Genomic DNA, 23,903 nt, shown 5'->3' with positions numbered 1-23,903 from the left:
TTGAAATGTCATGTTAAAATTAGATCAAGATTGGTAACGTCAAGACCAACCTTTTCTACAGATTCTCCTTTCTTGGTTTTGTCAGAGATTTCCTATGAACTTTTATTTATGTGACTTGCTTCCATATTTTAGAGAAATGTGTTGATTAAAGTTCAAAGAAACCTTAAACGTATCAGTTGAACTGTATTTGGTAGCAGCTGAGCAGTTAAGAAGGAACAAAATTGTAACTCTCCGTTGCAGCCTCTTGGCATAACACCACATGGGATTGAATTCTTATAAGCCTCTTGGAATGAAACCTCCTGAATGTTCCAGAAATACTGAAACCAGATGCTTCTAGAGCCTGGGCATGATCTGAGTCAGCATGGTCCTTGTGGCTGTTTTCCTAGCAAGAAATTCCTGTGCCAGTACAGGGGCTGTGGAAAGCTCCAGCACCCTGAAGAGGAAATAACCCTCTCTGAATAGAAAGAGCATGAGACGTTATGAAAGTGGACCACTTATGTTAGAGTTTATATGCATTATTCTAACTTTGCTTGTTCTGCTATCATTATGCCTAACTACAACTTCACTCATTAAAAGTTGTACTTAATCAGGCGGATAAAACCCTAGATCTGCTTGGAAATTCAGTTAAAGGCTTTTTAACTCTTCAGATGGCAAATCACTGGGAGTTTTGGTTTAGGGTTTTCTTTTGGGTTTTTAGGATTTTTTTTTCCCCGTCTCTGATTGTTGAGAAGGATCTTACTTTGAACGAAGACATACCTTGGAATTGGCAAATCACTTTTCTTCACTTATGCTTATATCCATATAGTAGGGTTTTTTGCTTTCTTAGGTTTTAATTGGATAGAACTAATGTAATACACTTAGTGAAGTTCCTTGTACAGTAGATACTTGGAGTAGTGTAAAAATGTGAATTTGGGGGAGGGTAACAAGTATATTCCAAGGCTACAGATTGCTACCTTTTAAAATATGTGTGGTGTTTAAAATACTTGTGCTGTATCTATTTTTATCACCACTTTCTGCTTATTAGAAGCAGTAGGTATGGCCAGTATTTTGGTAGAAATTCAGCCAGGAACAGTTGGCTTTTGCAGCAGTATTTTGTGATTAACTCTCTTCTGAGAACAGCACAACATCAGGATGATTTTAGCCCTGCCATGCCCTACACTGCAGATAGAAATCCAGGCAGAGTTTCTGTTGAGCTTCCTTACAGCAGATTATTGCAGGTATCATGGTGGGTTACAGAAAAACTGCCTTTTGACACTAATATTTTAAAAAAGGTAGTTCAGAAGCAGGAAGATTTAAATTTTGTGTGTAATTTATTAATAAAAATGACAGATCTGTTCAGAGCAAACCTAGTAGGCAGCTGTAATGCCTTTTATGGGAGAAATTGATTTATTAAAAAAAAACAGGCAAAAAAATTAGGCAAAACATTGTGTGTTCAGACTCTTCAGGTAAGCATATGTTCTTGAGGGATGATGAAGCTGCCAGCTTTACAGATAAACATACAGTGGTATTGCACACTTTTCTACTTTCCATATGCTACTAAATGCAGGATATTGTGGTTGTCAGAAAGCTGCTATTTCTGTTTCAGGTCCAGAGAAAGGCCATGTCCTAAAAATGGTCTTTATTGTTTCAAACTATACAAGTTAAGTCTAGTGATGGTCTACTGTTTTTACCCAGAAAAGGTATCATCTGTTCTCTAGACTGATAAAAATATCATTTTCTCTATTAGTGACTATATTAGCAGTTGTGTTTAATGTGCATTTTTTGGACTTGTAGTTTTTGCATGATTTCTATGCTAGAGGGCAGCAAATGATAATTTTCTGACCTACTGGGTAATTTTGGATGAGTTAATCTTCACTGGAATGGAAAGTAGAATGCTGCTAAACATCCTGATAGATGTGGATGACAAGTGGTGTCTCTCAGGGATATTTACTGGGACCAGGGTTATTAAATATTTTCATTAATGACATGGACAGTGGGGTTGAGTGTACCTTGGCAGATAATACAGATTGACACCAAGCTTGAGAGGTGCTGTTGCCACACCTGAAGGATGAGATGTCATCCAGAGGGACCTGGACAACTCGAGGAGTAGGCACATGGGAATTTCATGTGGTTTAACAAGACCAGTGCAAGGTGCCCTGAGTCAGGGCAACCCCTTGTGTCAACACGGGCTGGGGAATGGACAGGGTGAGAGCAGCCCTGCCCAGAGGGGCTTGGGCTGCTGATGGGTGAGAGGCTGGACATGACCCAGCCATGTGCACTCACAGCCCAGAGAGCCAAACGTGCCCTGAGCTGCATCAAAAGCAGCGTGGGCAGCTGGTAAAGGGAGGGGATTCTGCCCTCTGCTCTGCTTTGGTGAGACCCCACCTGCAGTGCTGCATCCAGCTCTGGGGTCCCCAGCAGGGAATGTGTGGACCTGTTGGAGAAATCCCAGAGGAGGGCCACCAAATTCAGCAGAGGGTTGAGGAGAGGCTGAGAGAAGTGGGATTGTTCAGCCTGGAGAAGAGAAGGCTTTGGGGTGCTGTAATTATGGCCTTTCTCCTGAAGGGAGCCTACAAGAAAGATGGAGAGAAACTTCTTGCAAGAATGTGTAGTGACAGCACAAGGGGCAATGGATTTAAACTGAGGTTTAGATAAAATATTAGGAGGAAATTCTTTACTGTGAGAGTGGTGAAACACTGAAACAGGTTGTCCAGAGAAGCTGTGGATGTCCTTTTCCTAGAAGTATTTAAGGCCTCGTTGCGTGCGTGTCTGAGCAACCTGGTCTGGTGGAAGGTGTCCTTGTCCTCAGCAGGGGCCTTGGGTCCCTTCCAAACCAAACCATTTAATGAATTTTGTAACTGTTGAGAAAATGTTGATTCAGGATATAGTTATTTTAATACATTTTGTAGACATAAATGTCTAGTATTCATGTCTGAGATTTGCAGCAAAGTTGAAAATATTTTTTGTTTTTTTTACAATACTTACTTGTAGAGTAGAAAGAAATGTAAAAGAAGTTAATCCAATTCCTATATTGAGTTGAGTGAACTACCCACAGGAGTGCAGTGGAGGCACTACTTCAATTCTTGACCTGATTGCAGCATGTGTAGCTGTCAGGCCAGCTTAGTGCTTTGGCCATTACTGCTTGGTGGATGTTCTTTCCAGCTTCACAGAGGCCTGTCACATGAAAATTAGTTTTAAACAGATATGTTTTAAAAACCTTAGCCTAAATAAAATTTCAAAGTTCAAGGTTATTTTAAAATAAAATCAAGTTCATAGCTATTCTATTAAAGAGTTTTTCCTTAGGCATACAGTAGCATCATGTAAGTACAAAGATTTTAACTCAAAGGTGTGATCCTATTTTGAAAATATTTAGCACACCCTTACCCTGGAAAAATTTTAGGTGAGTTCTTCATTCCACTGTTAATTTGTCAATAACTGAAGGAAAATTACCCAGATAAAAATACTGACCAGACTTTGATAACACCAAAATATTGTAAAAATGAGATGAGTGTTCTCTCCCTGACTGAAACTCATACATTAGGAAGGGTATAAGAACAGGACAAGGATATGTGATACTTATTATTCTTCCACTATTTGCACTTTAAAATATCTCTGAGCTAAATATGATTTTAAGTGTACCATAAATTCCTCTATTCTCGTGTGTATTACAGTAAAATTTTGTTATCCAATACCCTGTATTGATTTAAATAAAGATTTGCCAGGGATTTCACAGTTGAAACTACATGGTATTTATTCCCTTAGTGTGTGTCTGTGTTTTTCTAAACCATGTCTCCTGCTGACGAAGTTCACAGTGTGGGTTGAGAGGGTCCCTAAAGACCATCTGGTTCCAAGCCCCTGCCATCAGTGGAATACCTTCCACTAGGTTGCTCAGAGCTTCTCTCAAACTGGCCTTGAGCACTTCCAGGGATGGGGCATCCAGAGCTTCTCTGGGGAACCTGTTGCAGTGCAATACCACCCTTACAATAAATCTCTCTGTTGCTTCTACCCTTAGTGCAGGCAAACCACCACAGCAACTTCTGTGCTAATAATTAGGAACACTCTGCTGTTCACCACACTTTAGAAGCTGATATTCATGCTAACTTTCAAAACCAAAAAGTTGGGGGTTTGGGGGAGCTTTAGATTTTGTGGTTGGGATTTTTTTTTTTTTTGGGGGGGGTTGTTTTATTTTGGTTTTGTGGGGTTTGTTGATGTTTTTATTTTGTTGGTTTTTCGGGTTTTTTTATTTGTGGTTTTTTGTTTGTGTTTTTTTTTTGTATTTCATTACCTGTTTTTTTACAAACGTCATAAATAAAAGTTCTTGGGTACTTGCTAAATTAGCAGATGGGTAAATGTACCATGTACCTGGCTTCCAGTGAGTTCTGCTCAACCCTGTTTTTTGGGTTTTTTTCCTATGATGTTGTTGATACTATATGTATTTTTTAAAGTGTATTAATTAAGGAATTAGGAGTTGAAACATTCTAAATCACCTTTTAGTTAAGCTTTTCAGGCAACTTTATTATACATGTGATTGCGTTTATCTTCTTTAGTGCTGAAAGTAGGGGTGTATAGCTTTACCCTATCAATACTTACCTTTAAGTCCTAGGTAATGTATGTATCTCCAAGTACTTTTTGGAAAGTGTAAGGACTTTACTGCCTTGCCTTAGTGGATTATGTGCCATGCTTTCCCTATCCTCCCCCTACATGTTAATGCCTCTTTCTTCAGGCTGGTGAGGCTTTGGAGATGACAATGTGAATACATCGAATGCAATTGAAACAAGAAAATAAATTGATATGCTTGCACAACACGCTATGAAGAAAGGTTATGATGGTAGGAATAGATACAGGGGAAACAAACATTCTCATAAGCAGAAAGGAAGCATTTGAAAGAATGTACTCATTCTGTTTTCCCCTTATGAGGAGGGAGAAACTCCAAACCTCGGACGTCTGCAGCAGAGATTGTGGTTCATTAACTCAAATTGTGTGGATTTCTTCAGGGCAAATGGTGGCTGAATACTGATGGCTGATATGGTGTGTTTTAAGGCAAAACTGCTAGCAGTCAAGATGAAAACAAAATCTTTAGCTATTGTGATAATTTTCTTTTCTACAAGTTATTGCCTAGCTATTCCAAACTATCAAAACACATGCAATTGCAGTAGAGAGTAGGGCTGACAAATGTTCATTTTCGAGGACTGTTTCTTCCATTATCGTGATAGCATTGGAACAGCTTTTAACATGTCATCAGTGTTTCTAAGATAAGCATCAGTCATGTATTTTTTTCCAGGGTTTTACAGTGTGGCCTGCCAAATCACTGTTGCTCCAGGCTGAACACTTCAGTGTTTCTTATCCAAAGAACATGTTTTAAATCATTGTGTTATTCTGAAGTATAGCATCCAAAACGCAAAATTAGTAATTAGTTTTTTAAATACCATTTAAATGCTTCTGTAACTCAAAAATATTTTTTTTAATTAAAACTTAAAATTTGGAGCAATAATTCATAACATCTAGAAGAGTTTTAATTGAGTAGAAGCATCAGATTAGTTTGATAGTGAGTAATAGTTTCAAAGCATAAATCATCCTAAGTGAATCATTATAACTTCAAATAATAATTGCAGGTAGGGAATGCTGTCGGGGTTGTTGGCAACAAAAAATATACTGAGAATTGTACTTTTTTTTTTTTTATGGAGTAATATGGCAAGCAGGAACCTTTAGAATTGCTTTGTGTATAAAGATAGTTAAACTTTTTTGTTTGACACTAAAATAAACAATAGACCTTGATAGATGCAGTTTTCTAGTCTGACATGAAGAATAACCTTGGGAAGCCTTTTCTGTTTGTGTGAAACATAGTCAGTATAACAAACATACTATTTACATGAGTGCATTAGCAGAGGACTGGGTTTGATGATTCAGGAAGCTTGTTCCAGTCATGTGTTTGTGGGGCTTAGAGCCATGAAAATGTGCTCAGCATGCAGATGTGTTTCCATTCTATTCTTTTGGCCACATGAGGATAATTACATAAAGTATGTATATGAAGAAGTTATTTGTAAAGACAAGTAGTGCTGGATATACTTAAAAACTAGCCAAAAAAAAGGATTTCTAAGGTTCTTTTTTGAAAAAATGAGGTAACGGGTAATGAGGAATCCAGGCAATAGAGTTATCTTTTTTCCAAATCAGGTGTTTAAGTCTTGGAAGTCAGTACATAAGGGAGCTGTTATCCTTGCAGGCTGAATTGTAAGATGAAGCAGTTTGTACTGCAGGGTTTAAAACAAGATATCAGTGCTGTAGGGCATCTATTAGTCCTTTGTGCTATCTTACATGAGAGCAGGGTTAATTCCATGTAGTTTACTTTTGATTAAACAAGGATGTGGAGTGTAAAACGGTTGCAAAGGGCTGACATTCAGTAAGACAGCGCCTCTAAAACCAGTCCTGCTGCAGGGTTGCTGGCTCATCCTGTCAGTCCTCCAGAAAGAGAAGATTAGGGTTTTTTTAAATTCTACTAATGAATACTTAATAGTTTGTTCCTTCTTTTGTTACATAAGCAAATTAATTTGACATGTAAAATTAATTGTTAAATTGCATCCCAAAGCCATACCTTGTTGTTTGAGTGAGCTGTTGAAGAACTAGAGAGGCAATTAAAATACTTACTGTAATGGCTGTGAGGTAGATGCCATCTAAGTCTATAAGGAACCTTGACATCTGTGGTTCAGTTGAATGAAAATAATGTTTTTAATGACTCTTTTAGCCCTTTGCTTTGCAGACAGCAGCATGACCTACCTCAAGCTTTCTGCAAAAGGCTGGGCTTTTTACAATCAATCATTGTTACATTTACACAAGATTTGAGTAACCAAAATTGCATTAAATGCTGCAGGAGTATCTATAAAAAAATACCTAATCCGAGGATTTGGTATAGTTGTCAGAAAGCCAGTAATATTACAATACAGTTATCTTCTTCAATGCACGCATTTTGGGAAATTGTACATTGGACACTTTTTGGTTTCTGGGGGTGCACACTGTCTCAACATTCTTCATGGGAAATGTAAAGCTGTTTTTAAGTGTGTATTACTACACAGCTGCTACATTTTTATGATCTGAATCTTTAAATCAGGTACATAGTCTTTGATAAAATACATACTTGTTGAATTAAGCTTTGTGGCCACATATTACATTGTTTAAATTGAGATGCCCAGTTGGTGTTTTAAATGGTAATGTGGTCTGCAAAGCATTTATTAAATAACACAGTTCATTCTTAAGGTCTTTTGAGGTGTTGAAATATTGCTTGCAAGACTGCTGTGTCTGAAGGGGGATAAATATGAAGGATGACTTAAGCCTTTGGAAGCTCTTTTTTTTTCCAGTAATTTTTTATTACTAGTGAAAAAAAGCTTTGGCAAACTGAATCTGTATGGATTGGAGGAGGAATCACCTTTCTTGGTGAATAATCCCTATTAAAGCATCCTTAATGGTGTCTGTACTGAAGTCTCTGATTTGGTTTCCTATGTGTGTATGATTCAGTTAACTAAACAACTTCCTTGAGTACCTCTCTCCCTTGCTTCCCCACCACCACAAAAAAAACCCCAAAAAACAACAAAACAAAAATGGAAAAAAAAGCAAACCACAAACCAGCCAAAGCTCAACAACAAGCACAAACAAACCCCACAATCATTACCATTTTGGATAAAGAAGGTATTCTTAAGACAGCTCGTGTGCACCTCAACCCATACCTGTCCATGCAACCCAATGAAACGCATCTGAAGGTGTTGACAGAGTTGACTGGTGTCATTGCTTGAGATACTGTCTTTGAAGGATTATGAAGACTGGAAGAGGTTCCTATTAAATGGAAAAAGGCAAATGGTACACCCATCTTGAAAAATTATGGGAAGGACAATTCAGGGAAGGCAGTCAATTGACCTTATCTGCATCCTCATGCAAATCCTTGAGTTGGTCCTCTTGGAGCTAGTTTCTGGACAACGGAAGGAGAAGGAGATTCAGAGTAGCATAGATTTGCCAAATGTTTGGCTAATGGCATTGTCTTTTGTAATGAGATGAGTAGGTGTATGAATGAGAGGAAGATGCAGGGGGTCACCAGCCTTGACTTCAGCAAGGGTTTTGAGCTCTTCAGTGACGCCATCCTTGTGCCATAGACTAGATAGCTATACTGCTGGATACATAGAAAAACCGGATTATCAGGTCTAAAAGGTAGTAATTAAGTGTTATATTCTGCCTGAAGGCTGGTTACAAGTGGTGTTCTTCAGGGCCATCTTGTTCAACGTTCATGACCTTGAGAGGAGATAGGATATGCTTATTAAGTTTGACAACACTAGACTTACACTCTTTTAGTCTGGATCAAGAAGAAAGAACACAGCCAGGATATGCAGGGAGATCTCCCCCTCAATTTGGCACTTGTTGGGTAAGAGCCCTCATCAACATGGCCTGAATTCAGCATTCACCCTGCCTTGTGGAGAATGTGAACCTAAGAGACTTTCCGAGGTTTGCTTCCACCTGAATAATTCTGTGATTTATTTAAATTACATTTGAGGTTCTCAAAATGTACCCTTTTTGTGTTCAGGTTGTTACTTGCAAACCTTAAAGTTTAAGGGACTGTTCAGAAGATGGGATAAACAAACACATTAAATGATTAATATTAATCATAATAAAATTGTATTGTAGCAGCTTAATAGGTTGTGATATGGATCTGCTTTTTCTCAGTGATTTTGTGTCTGTTTCTTTGAATATCTGATAAATTGGTTGATACTTGTTCCTTACTTACTCACATAGTGGGGATAGCATGTCCTGTTTGTCATGCTTTCTTGCCCATGAAATTCTCAGTTTTGAAGTCTCTGGTTCTCTGGGGCCTCTGAGCCCATTTTATATAAATCTCTGTTTCAGGTTTTTTCACCTCACCTACATTGTGTGCAGATGCCCTCTATCTTTGTAGGTCCCCAGTCTTCAGCTGCATGGCAATACAAGCCTACTTTGATGCACAGATTTCTCTGTACCTTGGCTAGAGGATCAGTTAGTTGTGGCTGGAGCTGTGCTGTATTACAAGTTTTCAGTGTCTTACCCCATAAATGTTTTTGCGTTGAAGGGCTCTTCCTGAAACTATTAGTTGCAACTGTTGACCTGTTGCACTCTCGTGCAAACAGAAGTGATAAGTGGCATCCCCCCTTAGACAGAGAAGCTGGGTTGGTTCTGATGGCCAGTGTCTTGCATCACTCCATAGATAATAATGCTGAACAGATTGTGGTAGAAAAGTATAACACAAAGTAGTTCTGGAATAACAGAATCATTCGGACCCATCAGGATCCTTGAGTCTAACTCCTGGCCTTGTGCAAGACACCCCAGGAATCACACCATGAGCCCAGGAGCATTGTCCAAATCCTTCCTGAACTCATGCAGGCTTGGTGCTGTGACCACTTCCCTGGGGTGCTGTTCCAGTGCCCACCAGCTCTTTGGGTGGAGAACCTTTTCCAGATATCCCACCTAAAGCTCTCCTGACTCGGCTTTGTGCTGTTACCTTGAGTCTTGTTGCTGGTCAAAAGAGTGAAGATCAGTGTCTGCCCCTCTTGTTCTCCTTGTGAGGATGTTGAAGGTCATAATGAAGTGTCCCCTTCTCCATGCTCCAGACCAAGGGACCACAGAGAGCTCCCCTCCAGACCCTTTACCATCCTTGTGGCCCTCCTGTGGATGCTCTCTGACAGTTTAATCTCTTTCTTATGTTTTGGCACCCAGAACTGCCCCCAGCACTGGAGGTGAGGCTGCCCCAGTGCAGAGCAGAATGGGACAATCCCCCCCTTGTCCAGCTGGCCATGCTGTGCCTGATGCCCCCCAGGACAGGGTTGGCCCTCCTGGCTGCCAGGGCACTGCTGGATCATGTTCAACTTTTCACAGACTAGGACTTCCAGGTCCCTTTCCATGGCAAGCTCTCCAGCCTCTCTTTCCTCAGTCTCTACACACAACCAGGGCTGCCCCATCCCAGGTGCAGAATCTGGCATTTGCTCTTGTTGAATTTTATATGGTTGCTCAGCCTTCTAACTTGTCAATAGCCTCTGCTCTTGAAGGAGTTGACAGTTACTCCCAATTTACTATTGTTAGCAAACCTACTTGGTATTACTTTGAGTCCTGTGTCCTTGTGATTAAAATGAAGATGTGGATGAGGACTGGGCTGAGGATGGATCCTTGTGGAACTCCAGTAGTAGCAGGTCACCAGTTTGAGTTCACCACATTCACTGTAACCCTTTGTGCCCAACCCATGATCCCATTGGTCACCCATTGTGTAACAGGATGGTCCAGCTGTGAGCTGGATGCTTTCTTCAGAAGGAAACTCTGAGAGACAGTATTGAAAGATTTGCTGAAGTCCAAAGCACATCTGCTGGCTTTCCTAGGTCAGTGGAAACATCCATTCACATGGTTTGTGAGTTCTGGGGTGCAAATATATCAGTCAAGGGAACTGAAAAGGTTAACAAATATTGCAAACACTTGAAAGGAAGATCAAAATACAAGGAATATATGTAGTTTGTTTGGGTTTTGTTTCTTACTGGACAGCAGCAGTGTCATTTGCTAGTACATTAAATTAATAGGCAGAAACTCCTCTGGTGTATGTCATGATTTACTCCATCATCACTTTATATTACATAAAAGCTTGCTATTAGCTGACCTTCCGTCTCTTCAGGGACTGAGTAGTTATGCCTCTCCTATACCAATGTCATTTGCAGTTCCTCCAAAATTTGCATATTTCTGAAACAACTTTAATTTTGATTCATCTGTAAATTGGATCCACTGTGAAGTAATAATGATTTGAATAATTACTATTGCTTTCAGGGAACAAACTATTCTTCCTCATCTGAATTCTTGGATTTAAGTGTTGTGGGAAATGCTGTAGTGTTGCCAGACATGTTTGTGTTCACAGCTCTCGCAGATCTATTTCAAGTGCTAGTGTTTTTATAACTTTTGGGAGTAGAGACTATGACATTTGAGATATGTCTGTTAACATAAATAACTTTAACCTGAGCACATTCAGTCTGCTTAGTGTAACTCAGTCACTTGCATAGTGAGTGATTATATTCCTTAGTCAACATTAGTTTCAGGGAAGCTCACCAGATTTAAAAAAATAGGAAATTGAGCTGCTGCAGGTTTGAAATGGAAGTATAGCTGAGCTTTTTCCTGTGTCCTAGATGCTGTCATGAAGTCATCTCTAAATGCTTCTAATTTATCACTTTGGATGCAAGTAAAACACGAAAATTTTTAAATTGTAGTGTCACGATTTGGTGTGAATTCTCTTGCTTTTCCTTTTTATTAATGTTTCTAGTTTGCAGCTGGGTTTTTTGGGATATACTTTTTTAACTTCAAAAGTTACTATATTTTTCACCCCAGACAATTTAGAGGTGTGTTACTGCTAAACCATCCTGTACTTTGCTTATTGCCTTGTTCTAAATGTACATTGCCAAATTCTGATGGTACAAGTGCTGCCTTAACAGAACTGTTAGTGACTGTTGGAACAGCACAATGCAGCACACGCAGTTGTGTTCACACAAAGCAAAGAATAAACCTCTGTCTGTGAATGTTCATTGGTTTCAATAGGCTTTTCAGTAGCTCTGCATATTACAATTCTTAGCACCTAGAGTACATTCATATTCATTATAGCAGTACAGTTCAGCCCCTGCTTGTGACTTGATTTTTTTCTTTTCTATCCCCTCCTCTACCAGAGCGTGAAGTAGAATGATTTTTTTAGTGCTAGTAATGTGCTCTAGAAGATGTTATGGCTCTTTTCTCAAAATGATGCAAAATGCATATTTTGGCTTCTTATATCTTGTAAGAAACATGTTAAATACTAGTATATTTAAAGCTTTTTGGACTTTTTCATTATGACGCTTGTGGCTATTGAGACTGAGAGGTGCTGGGCATGTATGGCATGCAGTCATTTCTATGAACAATTAGTGGAAGAACTGATTGGTATGTAGTAATCCCATCTTTTAAAGGTCTGAATATTTGCTTCTTTATTTGAATGTACAGAGGATGGGGGGGTTAGTTCTTTGAATGCTAGATAGCTGTTTAAAATGCTATTTTTGTTTGCTTGTAACTTGGCTGTTTTATTTGAACACTCTTTAAACCAAATGGCTTTTGATAGTCTGCCCCTGTTTTATTGCAGATATCTGTCTCTTGAGTTCAAACTTACTGATACAATAAGTGTGGGTTTTGCTTACGCATATAAACAAAAATTCTCCACTTCTAAATAATACTAAGAGACTAGCAAATAATTTCTCTTTCTTTTGCACACAGCAAAATCAATGATTTTTTGCCTTTATCTCTAATGTAGCTATCATCCCTATCAAATGAAACAAGCTTCTCTTCATGAAGAAAGAGTACATTTGATAGTGTGAATTAATTTGACCCTTTTGTTTCTTAGAATGACTTCATGTTTAAGATATCTGATATCCCAGTAATGAGAAGTTCAGACTACTATTTGATTTGAGCATTTGATTAATGCATTTACTGTGTTAATATATGGTATATTACCTTTGTAGATGAACCGACTAGTCCTAGTATTGACCATGATATTGCACACATTCCTGCTTCTGCTGTTATTTCTGCATCTGCTTCTCAAGCACCAGCTATAACAGCTGTTCCTCCCAGTCCTACATCTCCAATCCCTTTAATTCGGCGACAACTTTCACATGATCATGGTGAGCGTTGATTTCATTCTTTTTCTCTTGCAACTTTTTTCCTTTCACACTCTGGAGATCAGGAGTGAAAATTGTAAACTCTTTATTGATTGAAATAAATTGCAAAAATGTAATTCAAGTTCCTGCGTACTCAAAAATTTCTATTTCTTTGTAGAATCCATCCGGCCTAGTGTCCTGGATAGCCAACCTGCTGCAAAAACTGAGAGATCAAAGTCATATGATGAAGGACTGGATGACTACAGAGAAGAGGGAAAATCGTGAGTTCATGGAAAAATTAATTAATTTGGACATCTGTTTTCTTAGGTGTCTAAGATCTCATTTTAACATTTGTTTTTCTTCCAACAGATCCATTAAACATGTATCTAGTTTAAAGGGGATTAAGGTAGGTAAATACATATATATAGTAACTCCTAAACATTACCCATACTGCTATGACAAATGGTTTGAATTATACAGGTCTGTTTTATGAAGTGATGTGCTAAACAGATGGGAAGTTTATTGGAATTGCTGATGTATGCACCATATAAGTAAACATAGTCTCTTTTTTCCTGGACCCATCACATGGTCCTTGATTTTCATCTTTCTCAGTCTCTGTAAATAAAGCGTATTAAATATGGTGGCCTTTTGTGAAAACTTACTAATAAGAGTCTAAGATTCGAGAAGTTTATCAAAGTATTCTTGGCATGTGTAGGGTGTGTGCAAGTTTACCCATATTGTTGTGTGTAAACTTTAGAAATTATGTTTTCCTGGAACCATATTCCTGGGGACATTTTTAAAGTGAGAAACTTCTTGAATATAGAAACGGTATTCAAATGTCTGCAGAGTTACACTGTAGGGTTCTTTCTATGGTGTTTGCTGTAGGTCCCAGACAGCCAGAAATCTTCAGAAGACTCTGGTTCCCGAAAAGATTCTTCTTCAGAAGTGTTTGGTGATGCCTCCAAAGAAGGATGGCTCCATTTTCGACAGCTTTTTACAGACAAAGGAAAGGTACCAGTCATGTTTGGGTTTTTAACCTAGGACAAATGCTAAGCTGGTGACAAAATAAGATAAGAAAATTCAAACCTTCCTGTTTAGGTTCTTTAATTTTTTTGGAGGGGATAATATCATCAATAAGAATGTAAAAATTTTATATCTGTTAGAAATTGACTTCAGTCAATTCCTCAGCTTTGTCTACAGACTGCTTTTCCAGACTGTTTTAATTTCACATTTCAAAGCATCTGTTGAAGTAAACTAATTTCTAATGACTACTTAAATAATAAGAACCAGTCCCTTGGTAGGTGTAGTTGCATTTTTTTCCTCTTTTCTAATAATGAAAAAAGTTGTAATTTTTATTAATGTTGCGGAGTTAAGGTCAAATTAACCTTCTGCACAAATATAGTCTAATGCTTAAGGAAAATTGGCTGTCTGGAATTGCTGGGATGTGAAAATGCCATCCTGACTTGGAGGCAGTTTAAAAGGCATGGGCAAGAGTTCCCTAAATACCAGACCAGAAATTGTCTCATACTGTTTCTTACCTGCTGTCACATGTGAACTTACACTCATTGGGTGATGTGGGAGGGCAGGTTGTGGGACAATTCAGTCCTTTAATGGAGAGCAATTAGTGAATCCCACTTTGTGTAGTCTTTCTGCCAGCCAGGTGGATAGCTGTTCTGTGTAAAACTTCTGGAGGTAGTTGTGCAATCCAGAAAGGGGTGCTGTAACAAGTAAACAATCTGACACCTTGGCTGCTGTTTTTCAGCGAGTTGGTGGGAGCATTCGGCCGTGGAAGCAACTGTATGTTGTTCTTCGAGGTCATTCACTTTATTTGTACAAGGATAAAAAGGAACAGGTGACCCTCGCTGAGGAAGAACAACCTATAAGCATCAATGCTTGCTTGATAGACATCTCGTACTGTGAAACCAAGAGGAAAAATGTATTTAGACTCACCACTTCAGACCGCGAGTATCTGTTTCAAGCTGAGGACAGAGATAATATGTTAGCATGGATTAAAGCAATACAGGACAACAGCAACTTAAATGATGAGGTGATTGTATAATATTTAAAGCAGAATTGTAGTTTTTGCATTTTAATTAAAAATGTATTGGGATTTCTTGTAATTAATACTTGAACAGAAGAATGAATTTTAAATTAACCAGTTGACCAAAATGTGTACAGGAACATTAAAAAAATGAGGTGAAAGGCAGGGTAACTGAGTAAATTAATAGTTTTAAAAAGTCAATGTAATCATAATCAGAAAATAGATGTTTGAAATAAATTAGTTAATGCTGTTCCTGATTTGACTAAAGATACACTTTATAGTAAACTGATCTGCCAAAAATAAGTAACCTTTTTTTAAAAGATAATTTCAGATTTAGGACCAGTGTAGTCTCTCTTCAGAATTGCATTGCAGAGTCCGCATTGCAGTGTTTGTGCAGTAGTACAGTGTGAAGAGTTTCTCAGTACTTAAAAAGTGAAACTTTGAAGATGCCTGTTTCTTAAAAGCTGATGTTTCTATGAATTAAGTCAATGCTCATAGCCAAAGGCAAGCATCTGGTATTGTACAAAAGGTATCAATGTCTGTCCCAATATTGTCCATTGTGTTTTCATTGCAGTGATGAGAAACAGAGGAATATTTTTATGTCTGTGGTCATACACATCTACTCAGATTCAAAATAATTACCCAAAGTATTACACAGATAGATAAAAAAGTAGATTTGAATTAATGTCTTTTTCAGCTGTATTTGTAATAGCAATTAGTTTTCTATGTGCACAGATGATTGGATTTTTTTTAGTAATATATGTTTACTTTCATTTTTTCTGTTTAAACTTACTTTCTGTTTAAGAGGTATTAATTAGATCATATTGTTTTGAAAAAAAAAAACAAAACACCTGTAAATAGCAGTACTTGATTTGTGATTACTCGCATTTATTTTCCTTGTGGTTTTTCAGAGTTTTGTCTTTACTGTTCTCAGGAGCTGTCTCTTAGGATGTTTGGTTTGGTTAAGGGTTTGGGTTTCTTTAAAGTGGACTGAATTGTTGAATTTTATACTTATTTGTTTGCCAGAAGACTTTAATCATATTCTGAAATGATTTTTTTCTATTTTATAAGATTATAAAGTATTTCTCAATTTATTTTATAGGATACTGGTGTCACTAGTAGAGATCTAATTAGTCGAAGGATTAAAGAGTACAGTACAATGATGAGGTGGGTGAATTATATGTTGCCAATGGTTTTTGTAGAGTTCTTATTTAGCTTCTTTCAATTGAAGTAGTCTCTCTTGTTCAGTTCTTCAAGCAGCAAAACAGAACCATCTCCCAAAACACCTCGCCAGAGTCTGAGTATCAGACAGACTCTACTTGGAACTAAAGCAGAACAGAGGACTCAGAGTCCACATTCTCCTAAGGATGAGACAGAAAGGAAGCTTCTCACTAAAGGTCTGTATTTTGTCTATTTCTTTAGTTCCCTTTTGCCCCAGTGTAAGGCCATCCAGGTGCCCTTCTCAGGGATTTTTGAATTCATAAATATACAGATGCAAACCAAGGATTAGCCCAGGGATTTTAAGCTGCAGCTTTAGTCACTCATTTCTAGAAACTACTTAATCTCAGATCCTGAAACTTTTATTTTAGTCCCCTCTCAAGAGGTTTTGTGGTTTTTTCCCCCTTCAGCTCTATGTAGAGCTAACAGCAGTAAACACAAGTGTTAAACTTCTTGAGAACAAAATTTTGCCAAGCTTTGGAAATAATTTTGTGTGTAATTCATAGTTCTGTCTCCAATTGACTTGGAACTAATCAGGTAGTATTTTCCACTGAAGTGCTTCCAAAGTATAGAACAGATTTTTTTTTTTTTAAATTTTTAAAACACAGGAGTGAACTTGTATTATTTTTTCCAGAATAAAATTAATGCCTTCTGAGTTCTAAAAATGTCTGATGAGCTGGCACTGCAGACTTGAATCAGTATCTGAGCTCCATCAAATAATGTCACAATCAACTTTTTTTTCTCTTTTTCTTTACTTTTTTTTTTTTTTTTTTTCACATAGTGTGTAAACATATCGTACTTCACATCAGACTGTTGTTTAAAAAGTGTTATGTACAAATTCAGGCAACTGGATAAGCAACCACTTTTCATCCACCACTTTGGAGTGGTTCAGTCTTGAATTTAAGCTATCAGTGAATTCTGGTTTTTGTTTCCAAAGAATATCCCTGTGCTTCTGCAGTGCTACACATGTAACTAAATTGCATTTGTTGAGTAAATCTCAAATCTGCTGAAAGAATATCTCCAGAAATAAGGAAAAAGTACTTATTATGTTAGATGACTTGCAGTACAAGATAAATGGGAATTCCAATTTGTTACGAGAATTCTATAGGAGAGGTAAACAGAGAAACTGAACTTCTGATTTTTGGATAGAGAATATTTTAAGTGAGTAATGTTTGGAATTACTTAGGAGTGACTAAAATCTGATAATTTCTGAAAGAGTGAGTAAGTCTGCACAACTGTGAGCATAGCTCTAGAGTCTGATGGGTATTCTCTGCAGCAGTGTGATTCCATGGAAACTTAGTGTTGTGCTACTAAATGTAGGTTTTAATTTTTTTAATTTTAGTAGTTTATATAAATTTCAAGTTTAAATTTAGTAGTTTATCTACTTTTAATCTTAGAATGATGAAATGCCACAGTATCATCCAGCTTCTTGCTTTTCTAAGTCCAGGTTGTGAGTATGTTCAGATTTATCTTTTGAACCACAGAAGAGTAACAGAAGTTGTTGCATAAAGCCATGTAAAGGCTTGTTTCATAAAGGCTGGTAAAAGCTAAAAATGCAGCAGATGTTACTTGCTCTTTGCAAATCTGTTACCTGTATTTACAGTCAGTTTTGTGGCATAAATGTTCTTGTTTTTCTTCTTTATTTTCTTTTTTTTTTTTCACTGTCCTAACAACAAAAAGATGAGACAAGCCCACCAAAAGACAAAGGGACATGGAGAAAAGGCATTCCAAGCATTATGAGGAAGACATTTGAAAAGAAGCCCTCTGCTGTTGGAACTTTTGGTGTTAGACTAGATGACTGCCCTCCAGCTCATACCAACAAAGTATGGAAGTAGTTTTTCTTTCATTGTGGTTTTAAAATACTTTTAAAATCAATTACTTATCTATACAACTTTTTTTTTTTTTTTTTTCAGTATATTCCACTGATTGTTGATATATGCTGCAAACTGGTTGAAGAAAGAGGTCTTGAGTACACAGGTATTTACAGAGTACCTGGAAATAATGCTGCCATCTCAAGTATGCAAGAAGAGCTCAATAAAGGAATGACTGACATTGATGTTCATGATGATGTAAGTCTTTAATCACACTATTTCATATTAAAATCCCCAAAACATCTGGTTGTGTTGTGATCATAGAAATATAAAGCATGTCTGACCTTTTCTTTTAAACACATAGAAATGGCGTGACCTGAACGTGATCAGCAGTCTGCTGAAATCCTTCTTCCGAAAGCTCCCGGAGCCCCTCTTCACCAATGGTACGTTGTTTTCATTGCAGTTTTGTCATAAAGAGTTGCAGTTGAACAGTTGTCTCACAACATTCAGATGATTTGAGAGAAAATTCAGGGAAATCATCCCCACTCTGCATTAAACGTTATCTTTCCTAAAGAGTAGGAAGTCATGGTGATCATCTTAGGAATGAGAGCTGTAAATACAATTTCTGTGATGTGAAGGGATTATGAATATGCAACTAAAAGAGTAAAACATTTGATTTCACAATTCCACTGTTGCAGTATTCAGTGAAAGCTATTTTTTTTTCCTGTCCTGTCACACAAAACATACACTTACAATATAATGGGCTAATCTATGACTTCGAGGTCATTCTTTTATGTGTGTTCAAGGGGGAGTGGGGCTGGCAGATGGGGGTGTATATGCATACATCTATAGATCTAAAAACTCATATATAATTTCTACTTTTTTAACAGACAAGTATGCAGATTTTATAGATGCCAATAGAAAAGAAGATCCTGTTGAGCGTCTGAAAACACTGAAGAGACTGGTAAACTGAAATCAGTTGTGTTGTAGGTGCACTACAAAATTAGCATTAAATGTTCAGTGTTCTGAATAGTGATTGTTTGTTTCAGATTCATGATTTACCTGAACACCATTATGAGACCCTCAAGTTTCTTTCTGCACACCTGAAGACAGTAGCAGAGAACTCAGAAAAGAACAAGGTATTCGAAATAAACATACAATGCATTCTGGTTTGTCTCATTAAGTTTTTTTTTTTTTCTTTTTTTGTGCAGGAGCATTTCTAATTAAGGTGATAATTTATTGTTGTAGATGACATTAGAGACTGTTGCTATGTGGAGAAAATTTTTGTAATAGACTAAGTACTCCTGCAAAATATGCACATGTTTAGTGTGAATTAAAGTTATTCAGACTGGTAGTCAGTCTTTTGGGAATAACTCCTTGCATCCTAAGTTTATCTCAAGTCTGTAAATTTCCTGTAATCCAATCTAGATACCAGTAAGACTGTGCTTGGGTAGGGCACAGGTGAATAAACCTGCTGACAGAGGTTGTCTGTCACATCAGCTTTCTTTGAAGCCTGGCTTCTGGATGCTTGTGACATTTTTAAGACTAGGAGTTACTATAGTTATTTGAGTGATTTCCCTATAGATGCTGTTTTGGCTGGTTTTAAGAAGGAAAATTAATAATATAAATGGTGGTAGTTCATCACTACTGGATCTTTTTCCACCACTAAGTATAACTTTTTGTAATTTCCATAGGTTGGGAAAGAGGTGGTATGTCTTAAGTGCTCCTGTGCATGCTATAGCCCTTCAGTAAATTCTAATAATAGTGTCCCCTTTTTCAGCTTTCAGGGAGGGATAGCTGGGTGCAAAGCTGTCCATAATATGGGTGTGCTTATGGATGTTTACCTCAGGGCAGGTAATGTGGTCCTGTATCCCGCACATTGGCTAAATGGAAAAAATTTGATATCATTGATGCTATATAGAGGAGCCTGTGGCCAAATCATTTAAATCATCTTAAATCATTTAAAAATCAGTTGGGGTGAATATGGTAGGTTATGCAAATAATACCTTCCCGTTAAATATATGAAAGAAAAGTATTTGCGTGTTCATTTAAAAAAATCAACAAATTGTAAACTTTAGCAAAATTACAGATTATATTATAAGGAAATTATAGTAAATGTCATTTTTGAGTGCAGTGCTTAAAGGACACTTTTCTATAATTTTATGGTTTTGATGGGCTGTATAAATGTTGCTAAATACTGTTAATATTGTTGAATGTATAAGGCTACATGAATGAGGAGGTGGTGTTACAACTGTGTGACTTGTCCAAAGACAGAGTTCGAGAGCATTGGGGACTTGTGTCATGTTTGCAACTTACTTCTGATAAGCATAGTCTTTGCTTCCCTGTGTATTATTGGTCTATTCTATACCAGAACAGTAAACTCTTAAGTTAAAGAAGCAAAAATAGAAGGTTAAGTTCTGCTGCTGCTTCTTGAAATTATTTGTCACAGATGTAACATTAGTCATATACTTAATTCACTTCTGAAGTAGTGACCTGATCACACAATGCTAAGCCTGTCCCACCAATAGTTGTCTTGGGTCCATGATGTTTGTTCTGCCACCTCCTCTGAAGCTGGTGCAAATTGAATGAGGTCTTTGTCAGTAGATATAATACAGTATTTCATTAGCAGCTTAATTTTTTGTGTGTGTCATGTAAATGTTTTCAGGAAAAAAACCAGGGAGCTATCAATGCCTTTTTACAAAACAAAAAATTCTGAAAACATCAATGTTTCCAAGCATCAGTGTTTCTTTAAGGAAAGAAGAAAAGATCCCCCTGAAAACGTAAAAAATATGTCTGGGTTCTTGAGTTTTCTGTAGTTGTGGAGCTAATTTGCTTGCAGTAGGTTAAGGAAGGCTGGAATTCTGAATTGCAGAAACATTGGATATATTTATTGCAGCTACATATAGGAGAGTTTGGGTGTAGTGTAACATCCTACCTGAGTCAGTAATGTATTTTTAAAAAACTCTTCTGTGTCCTTATTTTATATGGTTCTCATATATATTAAAAGTATTATATGAATGTACATAGCCCATATTACTGTATTTTCTCGTTATCAACGTATGATGTGGAAATATTTCATTTCTTAGATGGAACCAAGAAACCTGGCAATAGTATTTGGTCCAACACTTGTGAGGACATCTGATGATAACATGACACACATGGTTACCCACATGCCGGACCAATATAAAATTGTAGAAACACTCATCCAAAAAGTAAGTGGCTGTATTTCCTTATTGAAAAAATAAGATCATACACAGATCAAACAGCTTTTTTCTCATTGGGCCAGTTTGGGTCTGGTATTTATCCATCAAACTCTCACTTTCAGTAAAATCTATGTTTGGTTGTACCACATTTGGATTTTGGATTTCCTGTGGGGTTTTCACCTTTTTTGTTTTAACTTTTAGCATGACTGGTTTTTCACAGAAGATGATGCTGAAGAGCCTCTTGTAAGTATTATGGCATAAATACTTGTGTTCTAACTGCCTTAGTTTAGAATCTGCTTCTGCTGCCTCTAGAACACCTGTATAGTTTTTACTATGTCACTGTACGGTTTGCTCTTCAGAAGCACCTTTTTAGCTTTCCAGTCCTTGTAGTAATGAATTCTATTTTTTTTTTAAAAAGCAAGCCATGCATTTGTTTTAAAAGCATAAAGGAAAATAGGACATGCTTTCCTCATGTTCTTCAGGTGAATAATGCAGTTTTCTAAATGCTGTTGAATCATAATGAACTATTTGTGAAACGATGATGAAGAAATCTTTGTTTATTAACTGTAGACAGCAGTTCAGGAGGAAAACACTGTAGAATCTCAGCCAGTGCCAAACATAGATCATTTACTCACCAACATTGGAAGAACGGGAGTATCTCCTGGAGACGTATCAGGTAACTCTTGCCTGGAAAGTGTTAATCCATAGGCTAGAATAACCTACTCTGTTAACTCAGTGTAACCCTCTCTTCCTATTTTATTTTACTAATAAAATGTTTTCCTCTTTTCCAAAAGATCATTTAACATTTCCTAAAGACTTGAATTGTTGATAACCATGCATGATATAATTTGGAAGACTTTTTTTGTCTAACAGGAACTTAATCGTGAAAAGATGAGGCTTGCACATAGTATTTTATTTATTCACAGTAACCCATGCAGTCATCATCGTGAGGTCAAGCAGATACACTGCTATAAAGTGGTTTGTTGTGATGGCAGAAAGACTGATCTTCAGTGGTGTTCTAATATTGCTCCTTCCCAATGTTAGGAATGCAAAACATTGAGCTATGTTTTCTTGTCAAATGATGGACACTTTAGTATGTTGCAGTATGTTTATACTAAAACTGGTTTCCTTCTGTTTATAAATGCCGTCCTCTTTTGTGGCTAAGGATAAGCATTACAGGCTCTTTTTTGGTGACTTTTTCCCTTCCTCCCTTCGCTCTACTATTGCACTAACCCAGCATGTTGTATCCCACGAATGTTATCCCTTTGTCTCTAGCTTTTGTTTCAGTTTTCAAAGGGTTGTTCACCACTTACTGAAACAGTCACTTTGTACTGATGTTGAAACAGGCGAAGTGGGAGGAGTCTATCACACGGTGATGTCATTAGTGGAGTCTGTGATGTCACTGATGGACAGCTGGAACTGTAGGAAGAAGGAGGACTGTTGCCCACACTGTAGCTGCCTTGTCTGCAGAAACCCCCGTTTCTTGTAAATGGAAAAAATCCCAAGTTGATCTGTGCTGTAAATTTTCTTTTAAGAGTATTTTAAACAGATCAATGCTACTTTTTAAAAGTTTTTCTGCTGTTTCTTGTTATCTCTGAAGCAGACCCTGAGGAGAAATAGCATGGTATGGTCTACCAGTCTTTCTAGTCATAAAGCATTAGCCATGTGTCAAAAAGGGGTGTGGCAGGGGGCTCAGCTCTTTCTTCCCAGGGAGGAAGTCCCAGGTTCATGTTTTTTAGTCATCTTGCTAGCCCCTTCCTACCCCCTTTATAATTGTATAATCTTGGGTTTTGCGAGACAGTGAAACTATGGTGTCCATTTTTCATTTCATAAAAGCGCTTCTTGTGGGAAAGCACAAAACTGGTAGCTGCTGACATCTAGACAATTTAAAAATAAAATTTTACCTGCATGTAGTAAGAGGTGGAGAGAGATGTATAATTGGGGATTTACACAGAAAATATTACTTAATTCTTTTAAAACCTCACTATAAGAACCATGATTTGTACCTAGGGAGCCAACTGTACAAAGACACCCAATTTTGCTTTGTGTATCCTGAATCTCAGGAGAGTACACAGTGCCATCCTGAAAAGGTCTCTCAGCTGCGGTTTTGCAGGAGCTGTATACTTAAAGCATTGAATAAACATTAGTATTTCTGTTTTTTATTTTGAAGAACAGGGCTCCTTTGCCATTCCTATCATTGAGCTGGTTCTGCCTACAATTCACAGCATCCTTTCATGGCGGTGGCTTTCTGTGGTGCAGCTTGCATCTTTGTGAGCTCTGACTATTCACTCTGTTCTGGTTTTAATTTGCTTCACATCTTGTTCTGTGCTTGTCTTTTTCATAAGTCCAGCATTGTCTGTAGCAACAATTAAAAAGTTGCACAGAACTGAACAGATTTTTTTTTTTTTCCCCACAGATTCAGCTACTAGTGACTCAGCAAAATCTAAGGTAAATCATCTTCTGATATCATATAGTTACAAGCTTCTGAAATCTGTTAGATGCTTCCTTTGTTAAATCACTGATATGCAGGTATACTATAGAGCTTACGTAGAATTTCTTCTGTAAATGGTAGTACTGTTTTCTCATAACCTATTTCTGAAGTGTTTCAATGGGAAAAGGACTTGTGTGCAGTTAGCTGCATCTAGCAAAGCAGTCAGCTGCACACAGCAACAGCTTTGTTCCAAGCTCTCACAGTTGTGGGCACTTACCTCCTTTTTTCGTCTCTTTTCGTAGAAATGAATGTATATGTAGTATCTTCCCTATTTTTGGCATACTACTAACTCACAGAGGGTATTTATGTTTCTCATTTTCACTGAGAAAAGTATACTTAGAATTCAGCCTGTTCTTCAGGAGGTAATAGCTCCTCCTCTTAGAAGAAGACAAAGGCTGTGGTTAAAGGTTGCTCTGCAGAATCTCCCCCAGAAGTATTGCTGTGCGTGGGAGGAACGCCTCACCAAGCAGGGGAGCAAGACTGGAACGTGGCTGTTCGTTCAGTGCTTGG

General features: G+C 37.5%; 1 protein-coding gene across 4 annotated transcripts in view; it reads left to right on the top strand.

The window, feature by feature from the left end:
• The window catches only part of ARHGAP21 (Rho GTPase activating protein 21), a 111,094-nt gene that overhangs the window by 83,637 nt on the left and 3,554 nt on the right, over window positions 1-23,903 (top strand). For all 4 annotated transcript variants that reach the window (XM_031503811.2, XM_021533120.3, XM_031503812.2 and 1 more), the window contains 16 exons: window positions 12,495-12,653; window positions 12,808-12,910; window positions 12,999-13,035; window positions 13,515-13,640; window positions 14,392-14,676; window positions 15,773-15,837; window positions 15,919-16,067; window positions 17,569-17,711; window positions 17,802-17,957; window positions 18,064-18,142; window positions 18,590-18,663; window positions 18,749-18,838; window positions 20,786-20,911; window positions 21,104-21,145; window positions 21,473-21,578; window positions 23,319-23,350. In XM_031503811.2, coding sequence (XP_031359671.2) covers window positions 12,495-12,653; window positions 12,808-12,910; window positions 12,999-13,035; window positions 13,515-13,640; window positions 14,392-14,676; window positions 15,773-15,837; window positions 15,919-16,067; window positions 17,569-17,711; window positions 17,802-17,957; window positions 18,064-18,142; window positions 18,590-18,663; window positions 18,749-18,838; window positions 20,786-20,911; window positions 21,104-21,145; window positions 21,473-21,578; window positions 23,319-23,350 — 1,772 coding nt within the window. The remainder of the gene's footprint in view (window positions 1-12,494; window positions 12,654-12,807; window positions 12,911-12,998; window positions 13,036-13,514; window positions 13,641-14,391; window positions 14,677-15,772; window positions 15,838-15,918; window positions 16,068-17,568; window positions 17,712-17,801; window positions 17,958-18,063; window positions 18,143-18,589; window positions 18,664-18,748; window positions 18,839-20,785; window positions 20,912-21,103; window positions 21,146-21,472; window positions 21,579-23,318; window positions 23,351-23,903) is intronic.

Source organism: Lonchura striata, chromosome 1, assembly GCF_046129695.1.
Source record: "Lonchura striata isolate bLonStr1 chromosome 1, bLonStr1.mat, whole genome shotgun sequence".
In the NCBI taxonomy this organism is placed as follows: Eukaryota; Metazoa; Chordata; class Aves; order Passeriformes; family Estrildidae; genus Lonchura; species Lonchura striata.
The sequence above is the reverse complement of the archived record's forward strand: the minus strand, read 5'-3'. Positions and strand labels throughout refer to the sequence as shown.